Below are 21,883 nucleotides of genomic sequence, written 5' to 3'. Positions count from 1 at the left end.
ACAAAGAATGGCCTAACACACTGACGGTGTTGCTACTGAGAAATCCTGATATGCAGATTATCAGTAGCTGAAAAGGAGGAGGCAATGCAGCCTCCTTAGGATACAGATTCTCAAGGTGGTAAAGCAACAGCCACTGACATCAGATTGCCTAGACTTGGATCATTCTCACTGATCCTTGGCTCCTTGGAGGCAGGAGCCTTATTTTACCTACCATGCTTAAATTACGGACTAGTATGCAATGGAGAGTGCTAACCAATTGTGGATTGTCTCACGTAGTTGTTTTGAGGACTCAAGAAGGGAACATATACTAAGTGATATGAAGCACAGTGAGAGGGAGAAAAGCAGCTCCTGAATAGGGGGAGCTAGGCTAGTGTTATCAACTAGGATATGCTGCCCTATTGAATACAATTTCAGAAAACACCAACATCACACAAAGCCACTCTGTGACCATGATGGATCAAGACAAAAACAAAACCACCTCCATAAACTTACTAACAAACGAATAAGAACAGTGACCCAACCACACACACCCACACCCACACCTCACACACACACACACAAAGACGAAATATCCCCCTATCCTGGCTGAGGGACTGCAGCTTCTTAACCAATCACAGCTTTAGCCACTCTTGGTTCTTCTCCCTTTTTCAGGTAAGAATTACTAAAATACCCATTAGAATTACCTTCATCTCCTTCTTAACAGCATCCAATCCAAAGAGAAGGCCTGCTTCCTGGAACCCTCCCCCAGATTACCTAATATAAACTCCAACCCTGTAAATTCTTTCCAGCACCCTCTTCCTGACATGCCCCCTGCACCTCAGGCTGTGCCTCCACTCCTTACGAGGAGACAATAAGCCCAGCTTTGTTCAACACGACGAGTGTTCTAGGTGGTCTTCGGCTAGGGGGCACTGACAGCAGTGAGAGCCCCAAAGGCTAACTGCTTCTATTATGCCTCAAGGGGAATTGCACCCACGCATTCGATGTCTTACAAACAAGGATTTTGAGGTTTCCGGACAGAATGCCTCTTGCCAGGCCGTTTCTCCTCATGAGGTCTCCTTTCCCGTCTACAGGGAGGAGGCTTTTGGTTTCCGACCTCCCAAAGTGAAATCCAGCCTGTTGGGTTAGATTTCTGAAGTAAAACGCCTCAGTGATGTGAGCGCCTCCGCTTCCAACTTCGAGTTACTCAAACACTAGCATACCCCACGGGGACACGGTGGAAGTGGTAGCAGAGAAATTAAAGCCCCAAAGAGTTCATATTACTGAATGCCTCACCCACCTCCCTAACTCAGGAGAAACCGCCCCGAACTCAGCTTGGGTTCCCTGCTCCTCCAAAAGCGGAGGTAAGAACAGCCACCGGCAAAATCGAACCTTCCGGGCCGGCTTCCTTAGCGTCGCGCACGCGCAGGGGCCGCTGGACAGTCACCGCGCTAGCGCCTGCCTCTTCCGGGTGGACTACAAGTCCCAGCTTGCCGGCACACGGTGTCGCCTGGTAACTCGCGCCAGTCGGAGCGCGCTAGGTCGGCTTCTCCGCGCGCCTGCGCATTGGCGGTCTCTGCGCAGGCGCATTTATAACGTTTGGGAGGAGAGGGCGGGGTGTCGTTCCCTTTCGCTGATGCAAGAGCCTAGTGCGGTGGTGGGAGAAGTGTCGGCAGGAGCAGCGCTGAAGCCGGGGCCTGGGGCTGACCCGTCAGAGTTTCCGTCCGTGCCGAGCCCACTCGAGCCGCAGCCATGTCCGGGGACGAGGTGAGGGCCTGAGACTGGCACTATGTCTAGGGACCAAGGCAGTGAGCCAGACCCACCCCAGTATGGGAGACTGGGCCTGCGGCCTAGCGGCCGGCCGCCGCCATGTGGGGCAGCCGGGCCTAGGCGACCCGGAGCGGTAGAGCCGGCGAGGGCTCCGGAGCCCTGGCTTGGCGGTTCCCGGCTCTCCTCAGGGCGGCGGCGCTGATGCCGGCGTCCTCCCGTGGCCGGCGTTTCCGGAATGCAGAGCACGTAGAGTTGCCCTCTAGAAGAGGGCTTGAATCCCCGGTTCATGCCCCAACTGAACGAGACTGGGGCCGGCGACTCCTGCATTCCTTTCGATTTGACTGCAGCTCCAACTCTCCCTCGCTGGGCGCTGGTGGTACTGAGAGGAGCGTCTCTCGGCTCTAGTAGAGCGACCGCGTTTCAAACTTTGCAGGCTGGCTTGTCCTGCCCGGCATCCACTTTTGTTCTTATCTAGAGCTTTTTTTTTTTCTTTTTTTTTTTAAGACGGGAGAGAGGGGGAGAAGGCAAGAAGAAAACATCCTTCAGTCTGAAAAAGTGATTAACCTGGGAAAGTTTTAGGGCGGGAGTCCCTGAGTCTGCCTTAGCATAGCTCTCAGCGACGTCAGCGGGAAGTCCGGGCTGCAAAGCTCCCTCGGTCTTTTCCCACTGTCTTACTTGTACCTCAGCAAATTTCCTCAAGTCCCTTTTTGGTCAGGTTTATCGCAGTTTATTTAAATCCAAACGGCCTAAAATGACATTTGACTTTTAAGTACGAGCCATAGGTATTGAACTACCGCTGGAAAACTCCCTTAAGTTTTTAATTTCTGTAAACATTGGAGTGATTGGCCAGCAGGGCCTTGGAGAGCAGAGAAAAATTCGAAGCTTTTTTGAGCTTTGTCATTTGAGGTGGGTCCTGAAAATGCTTTGAATTTCTTCAAGTAGTGGAAAGGATTCAGGGCAAGGACGAAGAATATTATCCAACTTGATTAGAGTTAATTCCTTAAAATATAGGTAGTGGCTAGTTCATGGAGGAGTTTGAAGACAAATTAAGGGATTTGGGATTTTATTCTGGAGGCGATTCCAAGCTCTTAATTCTCAGAAATGAGAATACTGAGGCTTCTAGAGAGTTGTGTGATGCTCGTGATCAAATAGTAAGTGACTGAGCCAGTAGTATTTAGAATTCCAGATCTCCGTTTGGTGCCTAGGAGACTCTGAGGAAGGAAACTGAGTCTGAGGGAAGTATGCGATTCCTGCTTTGGAGGTCATGGTTAGCCGTTGCTGTCCACCATTGTCTTTCAAAAGTTCTGAGAGGCGTTGTGTCAGGTTAGTTTTGTTTCTACTCATTTTCTAAGCTTTCCATTACCTTTAACAAGTAAGCATCTGTATAGCACAGAGTTCTCTGGGGTGCTATTCTGTGTTTTATATGGTAAAGTGCTCACAAGTGTTGTAAGAGTTCTACTACTAGTTGGTACAGGAGGTAGAAATAGAGCATTAACAGCAGTTTGGAGGGCTGGAGGGTTCAGTTTTAGTGGTGGGATTAGATGTTGAAAGAAGTGGAATATTACTGAAGGGTGAAAAGGATTTTGACAAGCAGAGATGGCAAAACCAGCATTCCAGCAGAGGACTTTGAAAGCCAATGAAGTATTAAAAAGCTTTGCATTTCTCAGATCTACCAGTCCATTTTGTAAACTGGAAATAACTGCCCAGGGAAGTTAAGTCATCCAACATCACAGAGCAAGTTAGTGGAACTAGAATCCCACCTTTGCCTTCCACTCTGAAGGTATGTGCAGGTTCTGGTTCCTTTAATCCTGTTGGATAGAGAAGTTTTCTTAGGCCAGTCCTTAACTTCTGGCTACTTTACAGGCTTGTAAGGATCAAGTGAAAAATCGGTAGGTGGAAATGATAAACTGTTAGGGACGTCCTACAGCAGAAGTAGTCCTGCATGGTAGCCAGGATAGAGGATTGAAGAATCTAATAAAAAGTAATTTATTTGTTTTTTCACATTTCCTGTTTTTCTTTTTTTTAACGTATAGTTGCCATAAACTGCACACTTCCTTTCAAACCTGGCAAGTAAGCCCAAAACTCAAATAGCATAATCTCTTTTAAGATTAATACTCTGAAAAGCAGTATTCTAGAAATAGGAGGGCTGCCATGTGAGGAAAAGTTCCCTGATCTGCAGGCATCAAAATGCTGTCAGTAGCTAAGATTATTGCTTATTACTGGGCCCCATTCACAAAGTATCTGAATACTGGGTTTTCACACAACATGGTAAGGTGTTTTACAAAAGAAACTGAATGAAAAATGGAATGTGTATTGTATGAAGTATACAAAACACAGAAGAACAAAATACAAATAAAAATCTCCCAGAATCCTATCACCCAGAGATGACCACACAGCATTTGTTCTGCTCACCTTGCCTCTCTGGGTTCTTTTGCAGCTCACTCCTACCTTCTTGGGGTGGTGCCTTCTAGGCCTTAAAGTTATCTTGAGTAAGGTATGATAGATGTGAGTAGGCTTCCAATTTGCTGAAGCACTTTAGTCTGTTGGTAATTTTTGCTGGTATCCCTTTTCCTCACCTTCTTCAACCCAACCCAGTGTGGGAAGTTAAAAAGAGAAAACGTTTGAAGACTTTATTGTAGACTTAAAAAGATAGCTCAAAAGAGTCTGATTTTCCTTAAGCACACTGTGAGCAACTATTTGCTTCTCAGATCCCAACTAGTCTCATAAAACATCTGGACTGTGATACTTCAGATATAAAAGTCTTAAAAAAAAAAAAAACCACATGTAAGTCAAGACTGACCTTGTGGTTTGAGGGAGGTCTACTTTGGGTACTGTTTAGGAATCCCTGGTTTCCATATTTTTAAACTCTAGTTTTGCTGAGTGGTGTGAATAAAATGAAGGGATGAGTATATGTCTTCAGCATCCAGAGACAGTAATTGGGAGAGATGTTAATTACATCAGTGTATAATTCTTACATATTTATAACCCTTTTCAAGGCTACAACCATAATGTTTCCCTGTGAACCTATATGAATGTTTTTCAAAGGATAATAGCAGTGGATGTCCCTCTCATCTTTGGTCTGTTTTACTGAATAATAGTTAAAAGATAATTAATATTCTAGGCAAACTTGATACTGAAAAAAAAATGCAGTAAATGGCCTGCCAGACAACCAGATTTATAGTGCTTGGAGTGTTATCTGTCATTTTGCCAAATCTCCATATTTCAGGAATGAGGATGAACTATAGCTTCTTCCTTGGAATGATTACAACACAGTATTTAGGGTGACCCAAGACCCAGTAGGTCAGCAGTGGGGAACTCCTTCCTCCTAACTCTTCTGTTTACTACTCTTAAGTTTGCCAAACTATGCTCCTCAGACTGACTGCTTTCTAGAATTAATCATTTATACAGTTAGAGCATTCTTAAGGTAGGAGGGGATAACTTTGAAATGAGGCTGTATCAATTTCCAAAACATCTTGCAGATCCTTCTTTATTGGGTGAGGATGATACTATACCACTCTCCCTTATTACAGACCATAGTTTGGTTTCAGTGTAGCTCAGTTTCCTTAATGTACTTGGGACATAAAGGATTTTAAGTTAATTACAATCAATTTGGGAATTTTTTTTGAGTTTCATATGTCTTAAAGATTAGATCACCCTGAGTTGATGGATTTTGGTGATAGGAAGCAAGACATACCATGCTTTGTCAACTCTAAAGCATTATATATAAATTGTATAACAATTGCTAACATTTATTGAGTACTTTTGTACCAGGTACGTGCCAAGTGTTTTATGTATATTTACCTTTTTGTGCTGTGCTTAGTCGCTCAGTCATGTCTGACTCTTTGCCACCCCATGAACTGCTGCCTAAAGTGGCCTCTGTCCAAGGGATTCTCCAGGGAAAAATACCGGAGGGTGTTGCCATGCCCTCCTCCAGGGGATCTTCCCAACCCAGGTGGATTCTTTACCATCTGAGCCCCCAGGGAAGCCTATTTACGTTTTTAGGTTTGGTTTTGGTTCTGCTACTGATCTCCACTTTACAGTTGAGGTGTGGAGAGGGCAAGAACTTATCTGGGGTAACAAAAGTAAAAACCAGAATTAGGATTTGAATTCAGTCAGTTAGGTTCTGGACTTATGCTTTTAAACATTTTCTTTTAATGTTCTAGAAGAACAAAGCAGAGTAAAAGGTTGTATAGAAGTTTCTTTCACTCAGATAGGGATTTGTTATACGAAGGATTGATGATGGATTTCTTTAAAAGTTTGTCTGAATTTCAGGATAAAAAAAACATTTTTAAGTTTTTTTTAAAATCAGGTCAAGTCTCCTGGTGTAGCAACCCAGGTTATCAAACTTAAAACATGTATGACTTGTCTGGGCTTTGGTTTTCTCATTCATAAAGCAAGGGACGAAGCTTAGGTTGTTATAACGCTAAGCTCCCTTTCCTAAATTCTAATATCTTGTGATAATTTATAAATTAAAAAACAGTACATGTGTTTTTTAAGAGCATGCCTTTTGAGACTGCAACACGCTTGTTACGTGAGCATCATTAAAAATAATCACATGGTCCCGGTTTCTTTTCTTCTTATCTTTTAAACAGATGATTTTTGATCCTACTATGAGCAAGAAGAAAAAGAAGAAGAAGAAGCCTTTTATGTTAGATGAGGAAGGGGATGCCCAAACAGAAGAAACCCAGCCCTCAGAAACAAAAGAAGTGGAGCCAGAGCCAACTGAGGACAAAGATGTAGAAGCTGATGAAGAAGACAGTAGGAAAAAAGGTAAGTGGTAAACATGAGAGAGTCAATATTGTTCTGAAAGACCTCGTTCTCTTCCGTTGGTGTTTTGAATTTTGTGCACACAATGACCCTCGCAGCCTGAGAGGCTGTTACAGTGAGGCTGAGGCCGTGAATAGTCTGGGCACATGGGACCTTGCCAGATTTCTTTTGGACTTGTTTCAGGGAAGATTCCACCAAATCCACAGGACAAAGATGGTAAAACTTTGTCACTCCACAGCTGGTTTTCTAATCTAGCCTGTCCAGAAGTCTCTTCCAGTTTTTTTTTTTCCTGTCTCTTTTCCAATTTTAACGGTGGTTGTATTTGAGTGTAGGCAGAAAGAAATAGGACCAAGATAGATAGTTTTACGTCTTAACAAGTTTGAAAATATATAGAAGACATTAAAATTACAGCTAGCATTAGTTACTCACTCTTGTGCTCTAACATAAACACCATTTAAATGATTTAGTAAACATGTTTATATTTGTTGAATAGAAGACACTGTACTAGGGGTAGAGAAAACTGACATTTATTGAGCATCTGCCATGTGCTAAGCATCTTGTAAACGTTTAAAACAAAGTTGGAAAATAAATCATTCTTTTAATAAGAATTAATTATGAATTCATAAATAGCTCCTTGAAAACCTTTGTAATAGAGGCATTTAAAAATATTCCTAGTGTACAGTAGGGCAGAACAAATGGAAAACTTATTAAACCAAACCTAGTTTTACTCATTAATGGTAGATAAAATTTCATTTTGTTCATATTGTAGTCTCATTTTAATGAACGTGAAATACTTTATAAGGCCTTTTGTTGGTTGATTGAATAACTTGTTGGACTAGGCACAATAGGTGAGAAAGGCATAATCCCTCGGTATCTCATTGGGAGATAGACAAGCAGCAAGTAAACACCTCTATTGGAATGACAGAAGGTACTATTATCAAGCACCTACAGGATACCTAACCCAGTTAGGGGATAGGAAAGATAGGCTTAGAGAAGACTTCTTGGTGGAAGTAACTTCTAACAAAGATCCTGTGAGATGAAGGTAAGAGCTATGGGAGAGGGCCCATAGGAAGGCTTGAAGGTGAGAGACCACACACATTGCACTAAGAAGTGGAGGTAGTTCAGTTGAGCTGGAACTAGGGATTAAGGTGGAATATGAGAGACTAGGCAGAAGTTGATAAAGCTGGAGAGCCTTGGAAAATTATGTTAGAACCCTGACTTTGTTTTGGGAACAATGAGGCATCATATGGTCAGCTACTATATAAATAGTCCCTACATGGTCCCCGATTTGATCCCTGGATCTGGAAGATCCCCTGGAGTAGGAAATGACACCCTGCTGTAGTATTCTTGCCTGGAAAATTCCATGGGCAGAGGAGCCTGGCAGGCTGCAGTCCATGGCGTCACAAAGAGTTGGACAAGACTAAGTGACTGAGCACAGTATATGGTCCCCTAGCTAGGTAATTTCCTACAAAGCTTTGAGTTAACCTGCCATTGCATTTTTAGAACCATTTAGAACCATAACTACAAGGTTAACCTTTGTAGTTGTAGAGGAATTACTGTGCTAATTAATACCAGTCTCTCTCATTCTGGTGACTTGATTAATAGATAAAACATTGGTTTAACTCAATGCTCTGCCTTTGCTATTTGCTAATAATTGATAATCTCAATTATCTTTTAGATGCTTCTGATGATCTAGATGATTTGAATTTCTTTAATCAGAAGAAAAAGAAGAAAAAATCAAAAAAGATATTTGATATTGATGAAGCTGAAGAAGGTATAAAGGTAGTATTGCTTTCTTATTGAAGGTAAAATTTGACCTCTTGAAAGGTTGCTAATGGCTGATGTTTCTCCCTCTTTGTCTCATCTCTTACTAGTTTTGCTTTTTTAATTAAGGATTTAGTCACTACTGTTAAGGTCGTTTTCTTGGCATTGTGTCTGACTAGATGTTTTAAAGGAACTATGGTTCAAAGGAATGTAAATTTAGCTTTTACACATTGTATTGTGTGCCATTAAGATGATTACAAAATGCCATTTATCATTAATCATACTGAGATTGGCTGAGGAGAGAGATTTCTGTGAGAAATCCTGTAGAACAAATATCCCTATGATTTCTTCTGTTAAACTTTCGGTAGCATGTTGAGGATACACAGATTTATGTGTATACCTCTGAGCAGCAAAGAATGAGCCCTGGCCTGTGGTGGTTGGTGGCTGATTTTATGGCCTGTTCTCCTACAGGAGATCCAGAGCAGTCAGGCTGGTTTTATGGAATTCTCTGATCTTGTGGGGACTTGAGGCCCTGTAGTTGTCTTATTACTGGATTGATTTCTAAAATAATTATCTCAGAGTTACTTTGAATAAGGAGTAGAAAGATGGGTGGTTAAGTAGGTGAATAGGAGGATGGGTGGAGAAAGGAGCTGAAAGTCTGTTCTTTAATGATAATTTAGCAGATATGTATTAGTGAAGACAGTGAGTCAGGCATTGTGTGCTAATTGTTAGGATACTAAAACAAGTAAGATACTTTCCGTTTTCAGAGGTTCGGGGATAATTTGGAGTTCTTTAGAACAAGATGATTTTACCTGGATTTATCCTATTCTCTCCTTGTTTGGAGATTCTCTTCTTTTCCTACTACTGTAGGGAAATTGATAAAGAGAAATGTTCAGATTATACTGAATAAATGAAGTATAAATATCCCGGGTAACCAGGTGACACGTTAGAGATATGCCACAGAAAGTCTTGGTTAACAAATTTCTCTAGTAACTTTTGTCCTGAAGAGTCACTTATAAGCTCTAATTTTAGTGCTTGGATACTTTTTACTCTGCTCTTAAGTCATAACAAGAAGTTTCAAGTATCCTTATCAGGCAAGACATGGACATTAACTTGAGGCTGAAGTGTTTTTAAGATTTGAATTTTCAGACCACCACAGAGCTTTTGAAAAATCTTGAAAAATACTTTGTGCTATTCTCTACCTTTCACTGGGTCTTAGCCTCCAGGTTAGAAATAGAGCTTACTGGGATAAAATTATTAATATAGGACTAGAAGCTGACTGGTGTGTGCTAACTTAGATTTAGCCTGTCTGAGTTTCTCATTTACTGATTGTCGTCTTACAGGCTAGGTTAATATCTGGTTTCTTGTCTGGTGTATCCAGCTGATAAACATGGGCTGATTGGTCTTTGATGGTCAGATGTGGCACTGAGACAACACAGCTGGATTTGGCATTTTAAGGCTGCACTTTATTTATTCCTGGCTATTTGAGCTTTTTTGCTCATTAGATTTCTAAAATTGCTATAGCAAGGTTTACAGAGTAGCACAAAAGTAGATATTGATAAGTAATGTTGACAGCACACTTCAGGTTGGATACACTGATGAAATTAGGTGAGATTAGAAGGCGGGAACTAAACTAGCCCTTTCTGCTCTTCTAGGGTTTTTGTGTCTCATTTCAAGGTTGTGCCTGGTTTACATCCATGACTATAGCAGCTAATCTTGGGATCAAGCTTTACCTTCTCTCTGTCCATTCATCATGTGACCCTAATTCTCCATGGGTTCTGCCTTTCCCTCTTTTATGATTTCATCTGTTGAAGTGTTGCCCAAAGACCTCCTTATACAGCCTAGTGCCAGGCTGGCAATGGTATAAGAAAAAAAATATTTGGTCTTTTCCACTGGTCCTGGCATATAGTTCCTAAGACTCTTGGAATCTCTGAATCTGAGTTTGATCACCAAGAGCCAATGATTTCATCAATGATGCCTACAGAATGAAGCCTCCATAAAAATCTCATGGGTGGGCTCAGTAGAAAAAACCCTTGGGGGACAGTTTTGGAGAGCTTCAGTGCTGGTGACCACATTGGGATGTTGAGAGTGGTATACCTGGAGAGAGCATGGAAGCATTACACTTCTGCCTCCCTGTTCTTGATCTATGCATATTCTCCATTTGGCTGTTTCCAGGTATATCCTTTATATATTGTGTATATATGTGTCAAGTATAATAAGGTAAGTGTTTTCCTGAGTTGTTTGAGCCCTTCTAGCAAGTGATTGAATTAGGGGTGTCTGGGAACCCCTGAACTTTAAGTAGGACATATGTGTGGGAAACCTGGGGACTCTGTACTTGAAATTGGCCTCCAAAATGAAAACAGTCTTATGGGACTGAGCCCTTAAATCCATGGAGTTTGTCACTAACTGGATAGTGTCAGAACTACATTGATTTGTATGTTATGTAGTTAGTGTCAGAGTTGGAAAATTCGTGTGGAAAAACATCACATATTTGGTGTCAGGAGGAAAAAGCGCTCCTACTAACTGCATCAGAATACTTAGAAACTTATTTAAAATATTCCTGAACCCCATGCCTGCTGAAGATTGTCAGTGAGATATAAGATTCCTTGTTAAGTGTCTTAAAATTTTTCGAGTTTAAATGATACTCTGAACAAATTTGGTTCACCTGTGAGAGAGATTTCTGATCTATAACTTCAGTTTTGAATATGTAATACTTTTTTCCCCCAAAGCCATGTCAGCCTGTATCATTTAAAAATAAAAATAATTCTAGTAGCAAAATGTTGACTCTTATCTCACTTTCTTAGGACCTTAAGATTGAAAGTGATGTTCAGGAACCAGCTGAACCAGAGGAAGATCTTGACATTATGCTTGGCAATAAAAAGAAGAAAAAGAAGGTTGTCAAGTTCCCTGATGAGGATGAAGTACTAGAGAAAGATGAAGGTAATATTGGTGAGCTTAATAGCTCATTTCTAGGTTCACACAAACCTTTGGCCTAGTCTCTTTCATGAATGGGTTCCTTATTTATTTTTTCTTGGCCCCTTATTTCCACTACCAAGTAATGGAAGCTAAAAGGAAACAGAATCTAACTTGATAATGAAAGTTTAAAAGATGTCATGGGGAAGAACTTGACAGTTGTGATTACATTATAACATACTGATTTAGACTATTGGGACAATTACTATAACTGGATTTAATTTTTTTTTTTTTACTATTTTGTTAAAAGTGCTGTTTATTAGCTTCGAAGTGCTATAACTACTTCAGAGAATTTAGAACAGTCAGCAGATGGGTTTTTATGGATGTGTTTGTTTCTTAAGTGCTTCAAAACAGACATTTTTTCCTCTGATTATCCTAGTGCATTATTTGGTTTGTTAAATTAAGAAACAGTTCAGTGTGTCTGTATTGCCACAAATTCCTAATTAGAGAGGTCTTTATTAAGGGTGATTTATGAAAATTGTAACATCTCTCTAAGGAATACGGGGTTATTTGAGAGCCTTGATGCCTTTATGATTGAGACTGTTATGAATGCAGTTGTGGGAGGGAAGACAAATGTCCTAAAGCTTTCAGTTCTCTAGATCTGCTTCTCCCTTCCCCTTTTTGTTCGTGTATCAGGCCCTACCCCTCATTCTTACAGTCTTTGTTGTCTGTAGCTTTAGAAGATGAAGACAGCAAAAAAGATGATGGTATCTCATTCAGTAACCAGACAGGCCCTGCTTGGGCAGGCTCAGAAAGAGACTACACATATGAAGAGGTAAGACAAATTCTGTTGTGAAAGGGGGCTGAACTATTCACTAGAACTCAAAAGCAGGATAAATGTCCCCTGAATTGAAAGGGCCATTGAAGTACAGGTTGATAATGAAACAGACCCAGAGAGGTCACACAGCCAGTGCACAGCACTGCCTGATGCCCACGTATGGGGCAGGCAGTCATTATAGTATCATCAGAATCCATGAACTTCTAAGATCATCGGAGCCCCCCTGGAGGGGGACAATAGAGAAAGGAAGTGTTAAAAGGGGCCAAGCTAGTCTGGAGTTTGTTTGTTCTGGGTAGTCTGAATTTTACTTTTCCAGGTACCACATATTTTCTCACAGTAACAGTAGAATTAATAGGAGCTTGTTCATTCCTTTAACTTTGACTATGGAACTGTTCCGCTTTCATAATGGACCAATTGCTGTTCAGGGTTGAGAATTATTTTCAGGGAGCTCCCAGAACATGTGATGAATGTGTACATTTGATAAGAAGTTTGTTCTTAAAGGAAATGCACAAGTTACGCAAGTGGGAACTGTATATTCCTGCTATTAATAAGACTGTACATGAATACCACTTTATAGCTACTGAATCGAGTGTTCAACATCATGAGGGAAAAGAATCCAGATATGGTAGCTGGAGAGAAGAGGAAATTTGTCATGAAACCACCACAGGTTGTTCGAGTAGGAACCAAGAAAACTTCTTTTGTCAACTTTACAGACATCTGTAAACTGTAAGTTGGTTAATGTGGAGTCTCCATCCCAAATGCCAGGTTCTCAGTGGAGTGGATGTTAAATATCCTTAATGTGGACGTTATTGCCGGTAGGAGACAGTGCACAGGTCAGGGCTGGGTTGAGTGAGGTCACAGTTCAAGTCCGTCAGTTCTTTGGATTCATAGGTCTTAGGGCTTGATTTATTAGGCATCTAAAAGTAAGGGAAGGCAACTCATGCTGACTTATGAGAGGATTCTAACCAGATGGAGTGAAGAGTCAGGAGACTGAGTGTAGTCCTTAGAAAGAAGCCTGGAAAGCCCAGGGAGATGGAAAAGCTCATCAGGCTGGAGTGGGCCTGCCAAGCAAGTACAAGCAGTAAGCTTTGGGAAGGCAGCTACATTTAATGTTCTGCTTCCTTGGGTATTGCCAAGACACAGGTGATGAGATTTCCACTTCATTAATTACCATCACATTCCATGCCTGTCTTACCCCCATGTCACTATCTGGGCCTGGCTCTTCTCAGACTTCCTCAGCTACACCTTTATGGGCAGGTTCCTTAGGGCAACTGACCTTATCTCCTGTTTGTTCTTTAATTTCATAAGTAATATAGGCTTGTTGTCAGTAAAAGGGAAAGAAAGTGAAGTTGCTCAGTCATGCCTGACTCTTTGCAACCCCATGGACTGTAGCCCACCAGGTTCCTCCGTCCTTGGGATTTTCCAGGCAAGAGTACTGGAGTGGGGTGCCATTTCCTTCTCCAGGGAATCTTCTTGACCCAGGGATTGAACCTAGGTCTCCCACATTGTAGGCAGACGCTTTACCATCTGAGCCACCAGGGAAGTCAAAATAAAGAAAATGTAATCACTAAAAATTCCCTGACCAGAGTAACCACTTGTTTTCATTGCTTATAGGCATAACTTAAAAAGTTTTAGACTTTTTTTTTTGCTGGTGGTAATAGTATTTCTATCTATAGAAATTAGATAGAAAATGAGAAAATACAGACCTGCTAAAGAAAATGAGAACTCATCTGTTTTAAGTCCATCATTAAGAGATAGGTAATCATACTTTAGTATTTTTATGTTTAGCTACTTTTTTTTCTTAATATTTATTTGGCTACACCGGCTCTTAGTTGCAGCACTTGGGATCTTTAGTTGCAGTGTGTGAACTCTTAGGTGTGGCATGTGGAATCTGCTTCTCTGACTAGGGATTGGATGTGGGCCCCCTGCGTTGTGAGTGCAGAGTCTTAGCCACTGGATCACCAGGGAAGCCCCCTCTTTAACTACTTTTAAGCATCTAAATATTTTTTAATAAATTGGTATTATACTGGTTTTTAACATTTTTCTCAATATATAGTGAACTTTTTACCCATATCATTAAATAATCTTTACAAATGTTTTTAAGAGTTATACAACATATTCTGACAGTTCCTTGGTTGAACGTGGTTGCTCCCAATTTTTCAATATCAGGCAGAGCTTCACGGAACAATCGTGATATGAACAATCCTGATACGTGTATCTTGGCAGAACTCAGAATAGAGCCTTAGGGCAAAAATTCCCAAAGGGGAATTGCCTAGTCAAAAGGAATGGACATTGTTTATAGCAAACATTGGCAAGTTGCTTTCCAGCAAGTTTATACCAGTTTATACTCCCACTAGCAATATAAGTACCTGCCAGTTTTATTATATTTCACTGACCCTTACTCATTACATTTGGAGGAAAAAGCTTTTTAAAATTATAATAGCAGTACCTAGTTATTGGAACAAACTCAAACAGTGCCAAGTGAATAGAATTAAAAAGTGTACTGAGTGGCATTACTCTGTATTTGCTTTTTTTTGTTTTATGTGCTTTTTCATTTTATGCTTTTTTTATTATTTAGAGACCTGTATTTTAAAAGCAGGATAAAATGGATGTACCATAATTTAACCACTTTCCAGTTGGTGAATATTTTAGCTGTTTTAAATTTCTGTTGTTGGGCTGCCATGAAATACTTCCCTTTTTAAAAATAAATTCCAAACAGGAAATATATAGGAATTTGCATAACAGACACCCAAGTATTCATTACCTTGATTTGGTGTGTTTTGACCTCTTGATACTTTAACTTCAGATCCTTTTACTCCTTTAAAAAGAGGGCTTTACAATTACAATTTAAGGCCATCTTTATATATCTTTCTGATCTCTTTTACTTTCCTTCCTAGAAAAAGATCTTATCCTTTAAAGTTGGTATTTACCTTTCCTGTCCATGTCTATAGACATTTACCAGTGTGTATATACTTGTAAATAAAATGTAATATTGTTTTATGGGCTTTAAAATGTAAACAAATGGTATCATATATATCTTCATTTCAGAGTTTGACGAACTGTGCTAAAATTCACCTAACAGCTGAGTAATTACAAAACAGTGAAGAGAGTGAGGTTTTTAGAAGTTTTGTTAGATTTCCATGAACGATATGGTTTATATTATTCCACTTTCTTTTTAGATTACATCGTCAGCCTAAACATCTCCTTGCATTTTTATTGGCTGAATTGGGTACAAGGTAAGAAACTATTCACGTTTGTATACAGTTACTTACAGTGTTAATGGACATTTTATAAGAACTTCTTTTAACTTGAAAAGATGTAATACACTTAGGAAAAAAAACATCCACCTGATTGTCAGAAGAACTTTTAGGGCAATGAAGGAGGGAAACTTGTTCATTTCTATGGGAGAGGTTGGCTACTTGGGAATAGGAAAACGGTCCACAGTGGCTCATATGTGAACAGGCCTGTTAGGTATACCAAAGTGAGCCGAATGTCCCTTTAAAAATAACTAATGTAATAATGAATATGACTAACATGTTGAGCCTCCATTGTGTGCCAGACTATTTTGGATACCATCTCAATCTTTACAACAGTTCTGTGGACTGTTAGAAAGTAGTGTTACTCCATCTTAACACATTTGGAAACAGGTTTGGTGAAGTGAGGTTGTACATAGGTGGTCACATAAAGAAAAAAGAAAAAGTGTTAGTCATTCAGTTATGTCCGACTCTTTGCAACCCACGAAGCCTGCCAGGCTCCTCTGTCCATGGGATTCTCCAGGCAAGAATACTGGAGTAGATTGCCATTTCCTTCTCCAGGGGATCTCCCTGATCCAGGGATCGAACCTGGGTCTCCTGCATTGCAGGCAGATTCTTTACCTTCTGAGCCACTAGGTCACATAGCTAGTTAATTGCAGTCAAGATGTAAACTCAGGTCTGTGTTTCTTGGGAGCTTTTAACTCTTAAAAGCCTTAATCTTGTGCCTTGTTGGTAGTACAGAGGTAATTAAGGTGTTCTCGTCTCTTCCTAGCTAGAAACTCATTTTGTTGGAACTGGCTGTATTTGCTGTGGGGTTAAGGGGTAATTTGCTTGACCAGTGGTAGATATGTGGGCTGTGTTGTGGGAGAATTGTATTTTAAATGTAAATTTGTTACAAACTTAAATTACATAAACTGATGGAGCAAAAGGTAGCAGTGTTTTTCCTACTTCTCAGAATAATTACAGTTTTTGTGGAGGTGAGGTAAACTATAACAAGTGGTAACCACTGAATTTATAGTCAGTGAGCTAAATATTATAGGGCTATCAAGAAAACTGAATATCTTTTGACAGTGAATGAAAAAGATTTTCTGTGTCAATTTTCTGTGTCAATCACCGTTGCCTGGAAATTAAGGGTTGCTGTTCATGGAGGATGATAATAAACTCTTACCGTTAGAGGAGAATCATAGGAGAGGTTCTTGGAAAAGTCAATTTAATAGTAAGATAAGGAATAGATTTAATGCCGCTTGGCTGAATTTTTGTTTACTTTCTGATTTGTAATTTCTTTTCACATTTTTGTATGGCTGAAATTCCAAAGCTTCTTAATTTTGATGAAACCCAATTATCAGTGTGTTTATTTGGTCACTTGTGCTTTTCAGTGTCATATTTAAGAAAATATTGACTAACAGATGGTCATGAAGATTTACGTCTGTGTTTTCTTCTAAGATGACTACAATTTTAGCTCTTATGTTTAGGTCAACAGTTTATTTTGCAGCTATTTTCCGGTATGTTAAAAGTTAAAAGTGTCAAAGTTGTTTCTTGGGCGTATAAATAGACAACCTAGTTGATCTTGCACCATTTGTTGAGAAAACTATTCTCTGTTCCAATGAATTACCTTGACACTACTTCAAAAATCAATTGACAATAAAATAAGGGTTTATTTTTGGACTCTTAATTTTTTTCATTGATGTACATGAACACTGTGGCTTTGCAATATATTTCAATCTCAGAAAACATGAGTCCTCCAACTTTCTCCTTCTTTTTCATCATTATTTTGGCTAGTCTCAGTCCTGTGCATTTCCATATAAATTTAATTTTTTTATTTTTACATCAACTTTTTTTTTTAAATGATGTCTAGCCCAGAGCCTTGCTTTCTCAAAAGTATTACTTGTCAACAGCTACTTTAAAAAAATTTTCTCTTTAAGCATCATTGACAATATGAGGCCTGCGATTTCAACTGTACTTTTGAGGGAGGGGTTGAAATTGCTTTATAGATACAACTCACACATTTTAAAATGTATAATCCAGTAGTTTCTAATTTGTTCACATAGTTAACCATCACCACAATTTTAGAACATCTTCATTAACTATATGCAACTGATCAAAAGATTTGGTCTTAGAATTTTTAAGGATATCTATAGCTTTTTCATAGTTTTTATATTTATAGTGCACCTCACTGCTTTGCATATGGTATGCTGTCAACAAAAGTGTGATTGTCCTTTGTTGCGTGAATGGGTCATCACACAGTTAAGTTTGTTTTTTTTTTTTCCTCCAATGGCTGGGTCCAGCTCTCTGTGACCCCATATACTGCAGCATGCCAGGCTTCCCTGTCCATCACTATCTCCCAGAACTCAGTGTCCATTGAGTCAGTGATATTATCCAACCAGTCTTATCCTCTGTCACTCCCTTCTCCTCCCCTCACTCTTTCCCAGCATCAGGGTCTTTTCCATTGCGTCAGCTTTGCACATCAGGTAGCCAAAGGATTGGAGCTTGAGCATTAGTCCTTCCAATGAATATTTGGGGTTGATTTCCTTTACGATTGACTGGTGTGATCTCCTTGCAGTCCAAGGGACTCTCAAGAGTCTTCTCCAGCACTACAATTTGAGAGCATCAATTCTTCAGCACTCAGCCTTCTTTATGGTAAAACTGTCACATCCGTAACAAGACTACTGGAAAAACCATGGCTTTTAACTAGACAGACCTTTGTCGGCAAAGTGATGTCTTTGCTTTTTAACATACTATCTAGGGTTGGTCATAGCTTTCCTTCCAACGAGCAAGCATCTTTTAATTTCATGGCTGCGGTTACTCTGCAGTAATTTTGGAGCCCAAAAAGATAAAATCTGTCACTGTTTCCACTTTTCCCCCATCTGTTTGCATGAAGTGATGGGGCCAGAGGCCGTATCATCTTAGTTTTTTTCATGTTGAGTTCCACGCCAGCTTTTTCACTCTGCTTTTTGACCCTCATCAAGAGGCTCTTTAGTTCCTCTTCACTTTCTGCCATAAGGGTGGTGTCATGTGCATATCGGGAGAAGGCAATGGCACCCCACTCCAGTACTTTTGCCTGGAAAATCCCATGGACGGAGGAGCCTGGTAGGCTCCAGTCCATGTGGTCGCTAAGAGTCAGACAGGACTGAGCGACTTCACTTTCACTTTTCACTTTCATGCATTGGAAGAGGAAATGCCAACCCACTCCAGTGTTCTTGCCTGGAGAATCCCAGGGATGGCGGGGCCTGGTGGGCTGCCGTCTATGGGGTCACACAGAGTCAGACACGACTGAAGCAACTTAGTAGCAGCAGCATGTGCGTATCAGGCTATTGATATTTCTCCTGGCACTTGTGATTCATCCAGCCCAGCATTTCATATGATGTACTCTGCATGTAAGTTAAATAAGCAGAGTGACAATATATAGCCTTGACAATAGTCCTTTCCCAATTTTCAACCAGTCTGGTTTTTGACTTAATTACAAATCATTTGTTGTGGAAGATGTAATTAAAAATTGAATTTAATGTTAGGAAATAAGGGTAAGTCATTAGGCACCAACTACTTAAGTTTTGAGAAACCAGGTAGTATTGCCCCTATAAATTACCTGTGTCATTGAATATATTTTAGTATTTAAAATATTTGAATATTTACTATTATAAAAATAAATATTAATATTTAAAATGTTTGGTATTTGATTCCTTATAGGAAAAAACAATAATATTTTTGTTTTCTTTCATAGTGGTTCTATAGATGGTAATAATCAACTTGTAATTAAAGGAAGATTCCAACAGAAACAGATAGAAAATGTTTTGAGAAGATATATCAGTAAGTGTGTAATTTTTAACACATCACTCTGAAATGTTCCCATTGGGCTGAAATATTCTGGGTGACAGCCATTGGTTTTTAATGAAGCTAGACAGGCTGGCCTTAGAAGATGAGGGAAAATGATAGTGGTGGGGAACTGGGGTGGGAAGTGGTTCTTGGTAGCCAGCTGGGGGTCAGGGAGTGGGATTTGGATTTCCTTGATCAGACCCAGCTGATCAAGGCTGCTGGTTGGTTCTAGGCTGAAGGCCAAGTCAAAGAAACCTATCTGCATTCAGACCTGATCTGACCTAGTTCTCTTACCTTCCTAATCACTTAAAATTGGCAGATCTGTTCCCACCTAAGAAAGCTATTAAGTTCTCTCTTGAGTGGGTTTCCTATAGACAAAGCCAGGAGTAGGCATCTGGCACGTGTCACTGCTTCTTTGTGCATTTGGAGCCTTTTTTCAACCCATGGTTAAGTTTGTGAACTATTACATCAGATAGCTTGTGTTTTCTTACCTCTAGAATAGCTGGGTGTAGCTAAGATAAGCTTTCAGCTTGGGTTCCAGTGTGGGATTGCAAAGTTCAGTAGAAGCATTTTAGAGGAAAGAAAACCTCAGGTAAAAAAAACCTGTGGCTACCAGGTAATTCTGTGTGTTTTCTCCTCAGAGGAATACGTCACCTGTCACACGTGCCGATCACCAGACACAATCCTGCAAAAGGACACCCGACTCTATTTCTTACAGTGCGAAACTTGTCATTCTCGATGCTCTGTTGCCAGCATCAAAACTGGCTTCCAGGCTGTCACAGGCAAGCGAGCACAGCTCCGTGCCAAAGCTAACTAATTTGCTAATCACCACTGATTTTGCAAAGTGTGTTGTGGAGATTTGGCTGGACAGGTTTACCATCAGAGTGGATATACCACTGTATTAAAAACAAGATAGAAAAGCTGCCAAGTTCTTTGGCGTGTGGCTGGTTGGTCTGAAATTCTTGCAAGATGCCGTTGCTGAAGCTGTTGACATACTCATTGCCTACTTTAACAACTGTCAGAGAAACATGATGGGGTAAGGTGGTGCTTTTTTAAAATCGTTCATAGACTTCTGTAAAATGCAAGATAAATTAAAGTTATTATAACAGTGATTCTTTCAATTTGGTTTGTCCTTCAGTTTTCTTTTCTATTAAAAAATTATGCTTAATGAATTCAGCACAACAGTTTGTGCCTGGGCAGCTCTGGTGAGGTCTCTCTATGCTTGTCCTGAGAATCTTAAGCTGGGTAGTCATTTTCCTTCTCAGTTTCTTGGGATGCCTGAAGTAGACATAGCTTCACATGATGGTTGGAACATGAAATCTGGGAGGACAGCCTGTTTTTGGTGTCCAGAAAACAATTATATAGACTTGAATTCTTTTTCATTATGTGGGGATTGTTGCCACTACCTCACAGCTGAGTCCTCCATCTGTTACCATATGAGGAAATACAGGGTGCTAAGTACCTTCCTTAGAATTTTCCTCCTTATTGGCCACTAAGAGAATCTTAGAGATACAGCCTTTGAGTATGTCTTAGAACTTGCTGGCACACCAAGAATAACCCTAGTCGGGCATCTGTTGGTGAGAAAGTGGTGTGGCTTATGCAGTAGAGAGAACTCTTGACAGTCCAAACCATGATGCTAGAGGACACTTTTCTTTTTCCTCAACTTGAGTTCTGGATTTGAAAAATGGCCCACCACAAATGTTTTTTTTCTATTTTCTGTATTAAAGTCGATTTTGAATGTGATCATGAGAAACCAAGAGGTGATTCTGATTGTGTTCCACTTCTGGGGCCTCCTTCTGGTTCTGCCTTCTGTGGTTTTAGCCAAAAAGGTATTTCCCCCCTGAGCACAAGAGAAAAGATCCTCTTAAATACCTGCTGTGATCTGCCTTGCACTTGCTGAGGGTAAGGGCATAATGCTGCCCTTTCCTCTTTCTTGTTGCCAGACTATTCCAGGAGCAGTCACTCAGCCTTGAGTGTCTTGACCATGTTGTGTTTAATCACTGTGACCCAAAGTATAGGCGAAGTGTTGTAAGGTGCCTTGGTCAAGAAGTGATAGAGGGGACAGAGCACTCCCTCAACCCAGTAGGTCTTGAGGGGACTACACACTGGCTGAGCTGCCACCACTGCCCTGATGAACTCAACTGCTGTTTATTTCCTCTTCCTTCTTTTGTATCTATATCCACACAATTCCCAATGTCAGCTGTTATTGCGTGAATAAACCAAGGATCAGTGCCTCTCGTGTAATTAGCGCTTTTGTGCCTATGTATGTGTGTTTTGTTCTTTAGTTGGGAGACATGGGATTTTACAGTTTGGTGACAGATTGGCAGTTTTAACCCCAGTTCTTAAGTCCATTCTCCAAAACAGATTCTCCAGACGGATCGAGACTTCAAGATAGTCCTGTTGTACTATTTGGTCAAAATTGGACTGACTGTAGTAGACCCATTCAAAATGACGAGTCACCCTAGGTTAGCATTCCCAGTAGCATCAGCCTCTCTTCTGTCTACTGTACTATCTCAGACCAGCCATAGCTCAGCTGGAAGGAATCTTCTATGGAGGGACAAAGCAAAGGCCATTGAGGGTTTCCGATCAAGAGCAATGTTCTAGTTTTAAGGGAATCAGACCACCATTTCCAAAGTGTCTTCAGAAACTGTTACAGTGTGTTCCTTAATTATGCTGGGGGTTGTGGGGGGTGTTTTTTGAGACCAGATAAACATGTTCCATGACAAAAGTGAAAGTCTTTTGTATGTGGATGTGCATTTTCACAAGCATATAAATATGCAGTTATATCTCT

General features: G+C 40.4%; 1 protein-coding gene across 2 annotated transcripts; it reads left to right on the top strand.

The window, feature by feature from the left end:
* Positions 1–1,584: 1,584 nt before the first annotated feature.
* EIF2S2 (eukaryotic translation initiation factor 2 subunit beta) lies at positions 1,585–21,324 on the top strand. 2 transcript variants are annotated; one of them, XM_070381601.1, is made up of 9 exons: positions 1,585–1,743; positions 6,339–6,516; positions 8,192–8,295; positions 11,082–11,217; positions 11,925–12,025; positions 12,606–12,754; positions 15,208–15,264; positions 19,001–19,086; positions 19,734–21,324. In XM_070381601.1, the coding sequence occupies exons 1-9, from the start codon at positions 1,729–1,731 to the stop codon at positions 19,907–19,909; spliced, it is 1,002 nt and encodes a 333-aa protein (XP_070237702.1). In that variant the 5' UTR covers positions 1,585–1,728; the 3' UTR covers positions 19,910–21,324. The 2 variants fall into 2 exon arrangements, with proteins under 2 accessions (XP_070237702.1, XP_070237703.1); XM_070381602.1 differs by lacking the exon at positions 15,208–15,264.
* Positions 21,325–21,883: the final 559 nt, after the last annotated feature.

This window comes from Bos mutus, chromosome 13 (genome assembly GCF_027580195.1).
Source record: "Bos mutus isolate GX-2022 chromosome 13, NWIPB_WYAK_1.1, whole genome shotgun sequence".
NCBI lineage: Eukaryota > Metazoa > Chordata > Mammalia > Artiodactyla > Bovidae > Bos > Bos mutus.
This window is presented reverse-complemented; position numbering and strand designations above follow the sequence as displayed.

Excerpts from the sequence above, each read along its gene's own strand:
- EIF2S2 (XM_070381601.1), top strand. Across the intron at positions 8,296-11,081 it reads AAGCTGAAGAAGGTATAAAG|GACCTTAAGATTGAAAGTGA; the intron begins GTAGTATTGCTT and ends TCACTTTCTTAG. Across the intron at positions 11,218-11,924 it reads AGTACTAGAGAAAGATGAAG|CTTTAGAAGATGAAGACAGC; the intron begins GTAATATTGGTG and ends TGTTGTCTGTAG.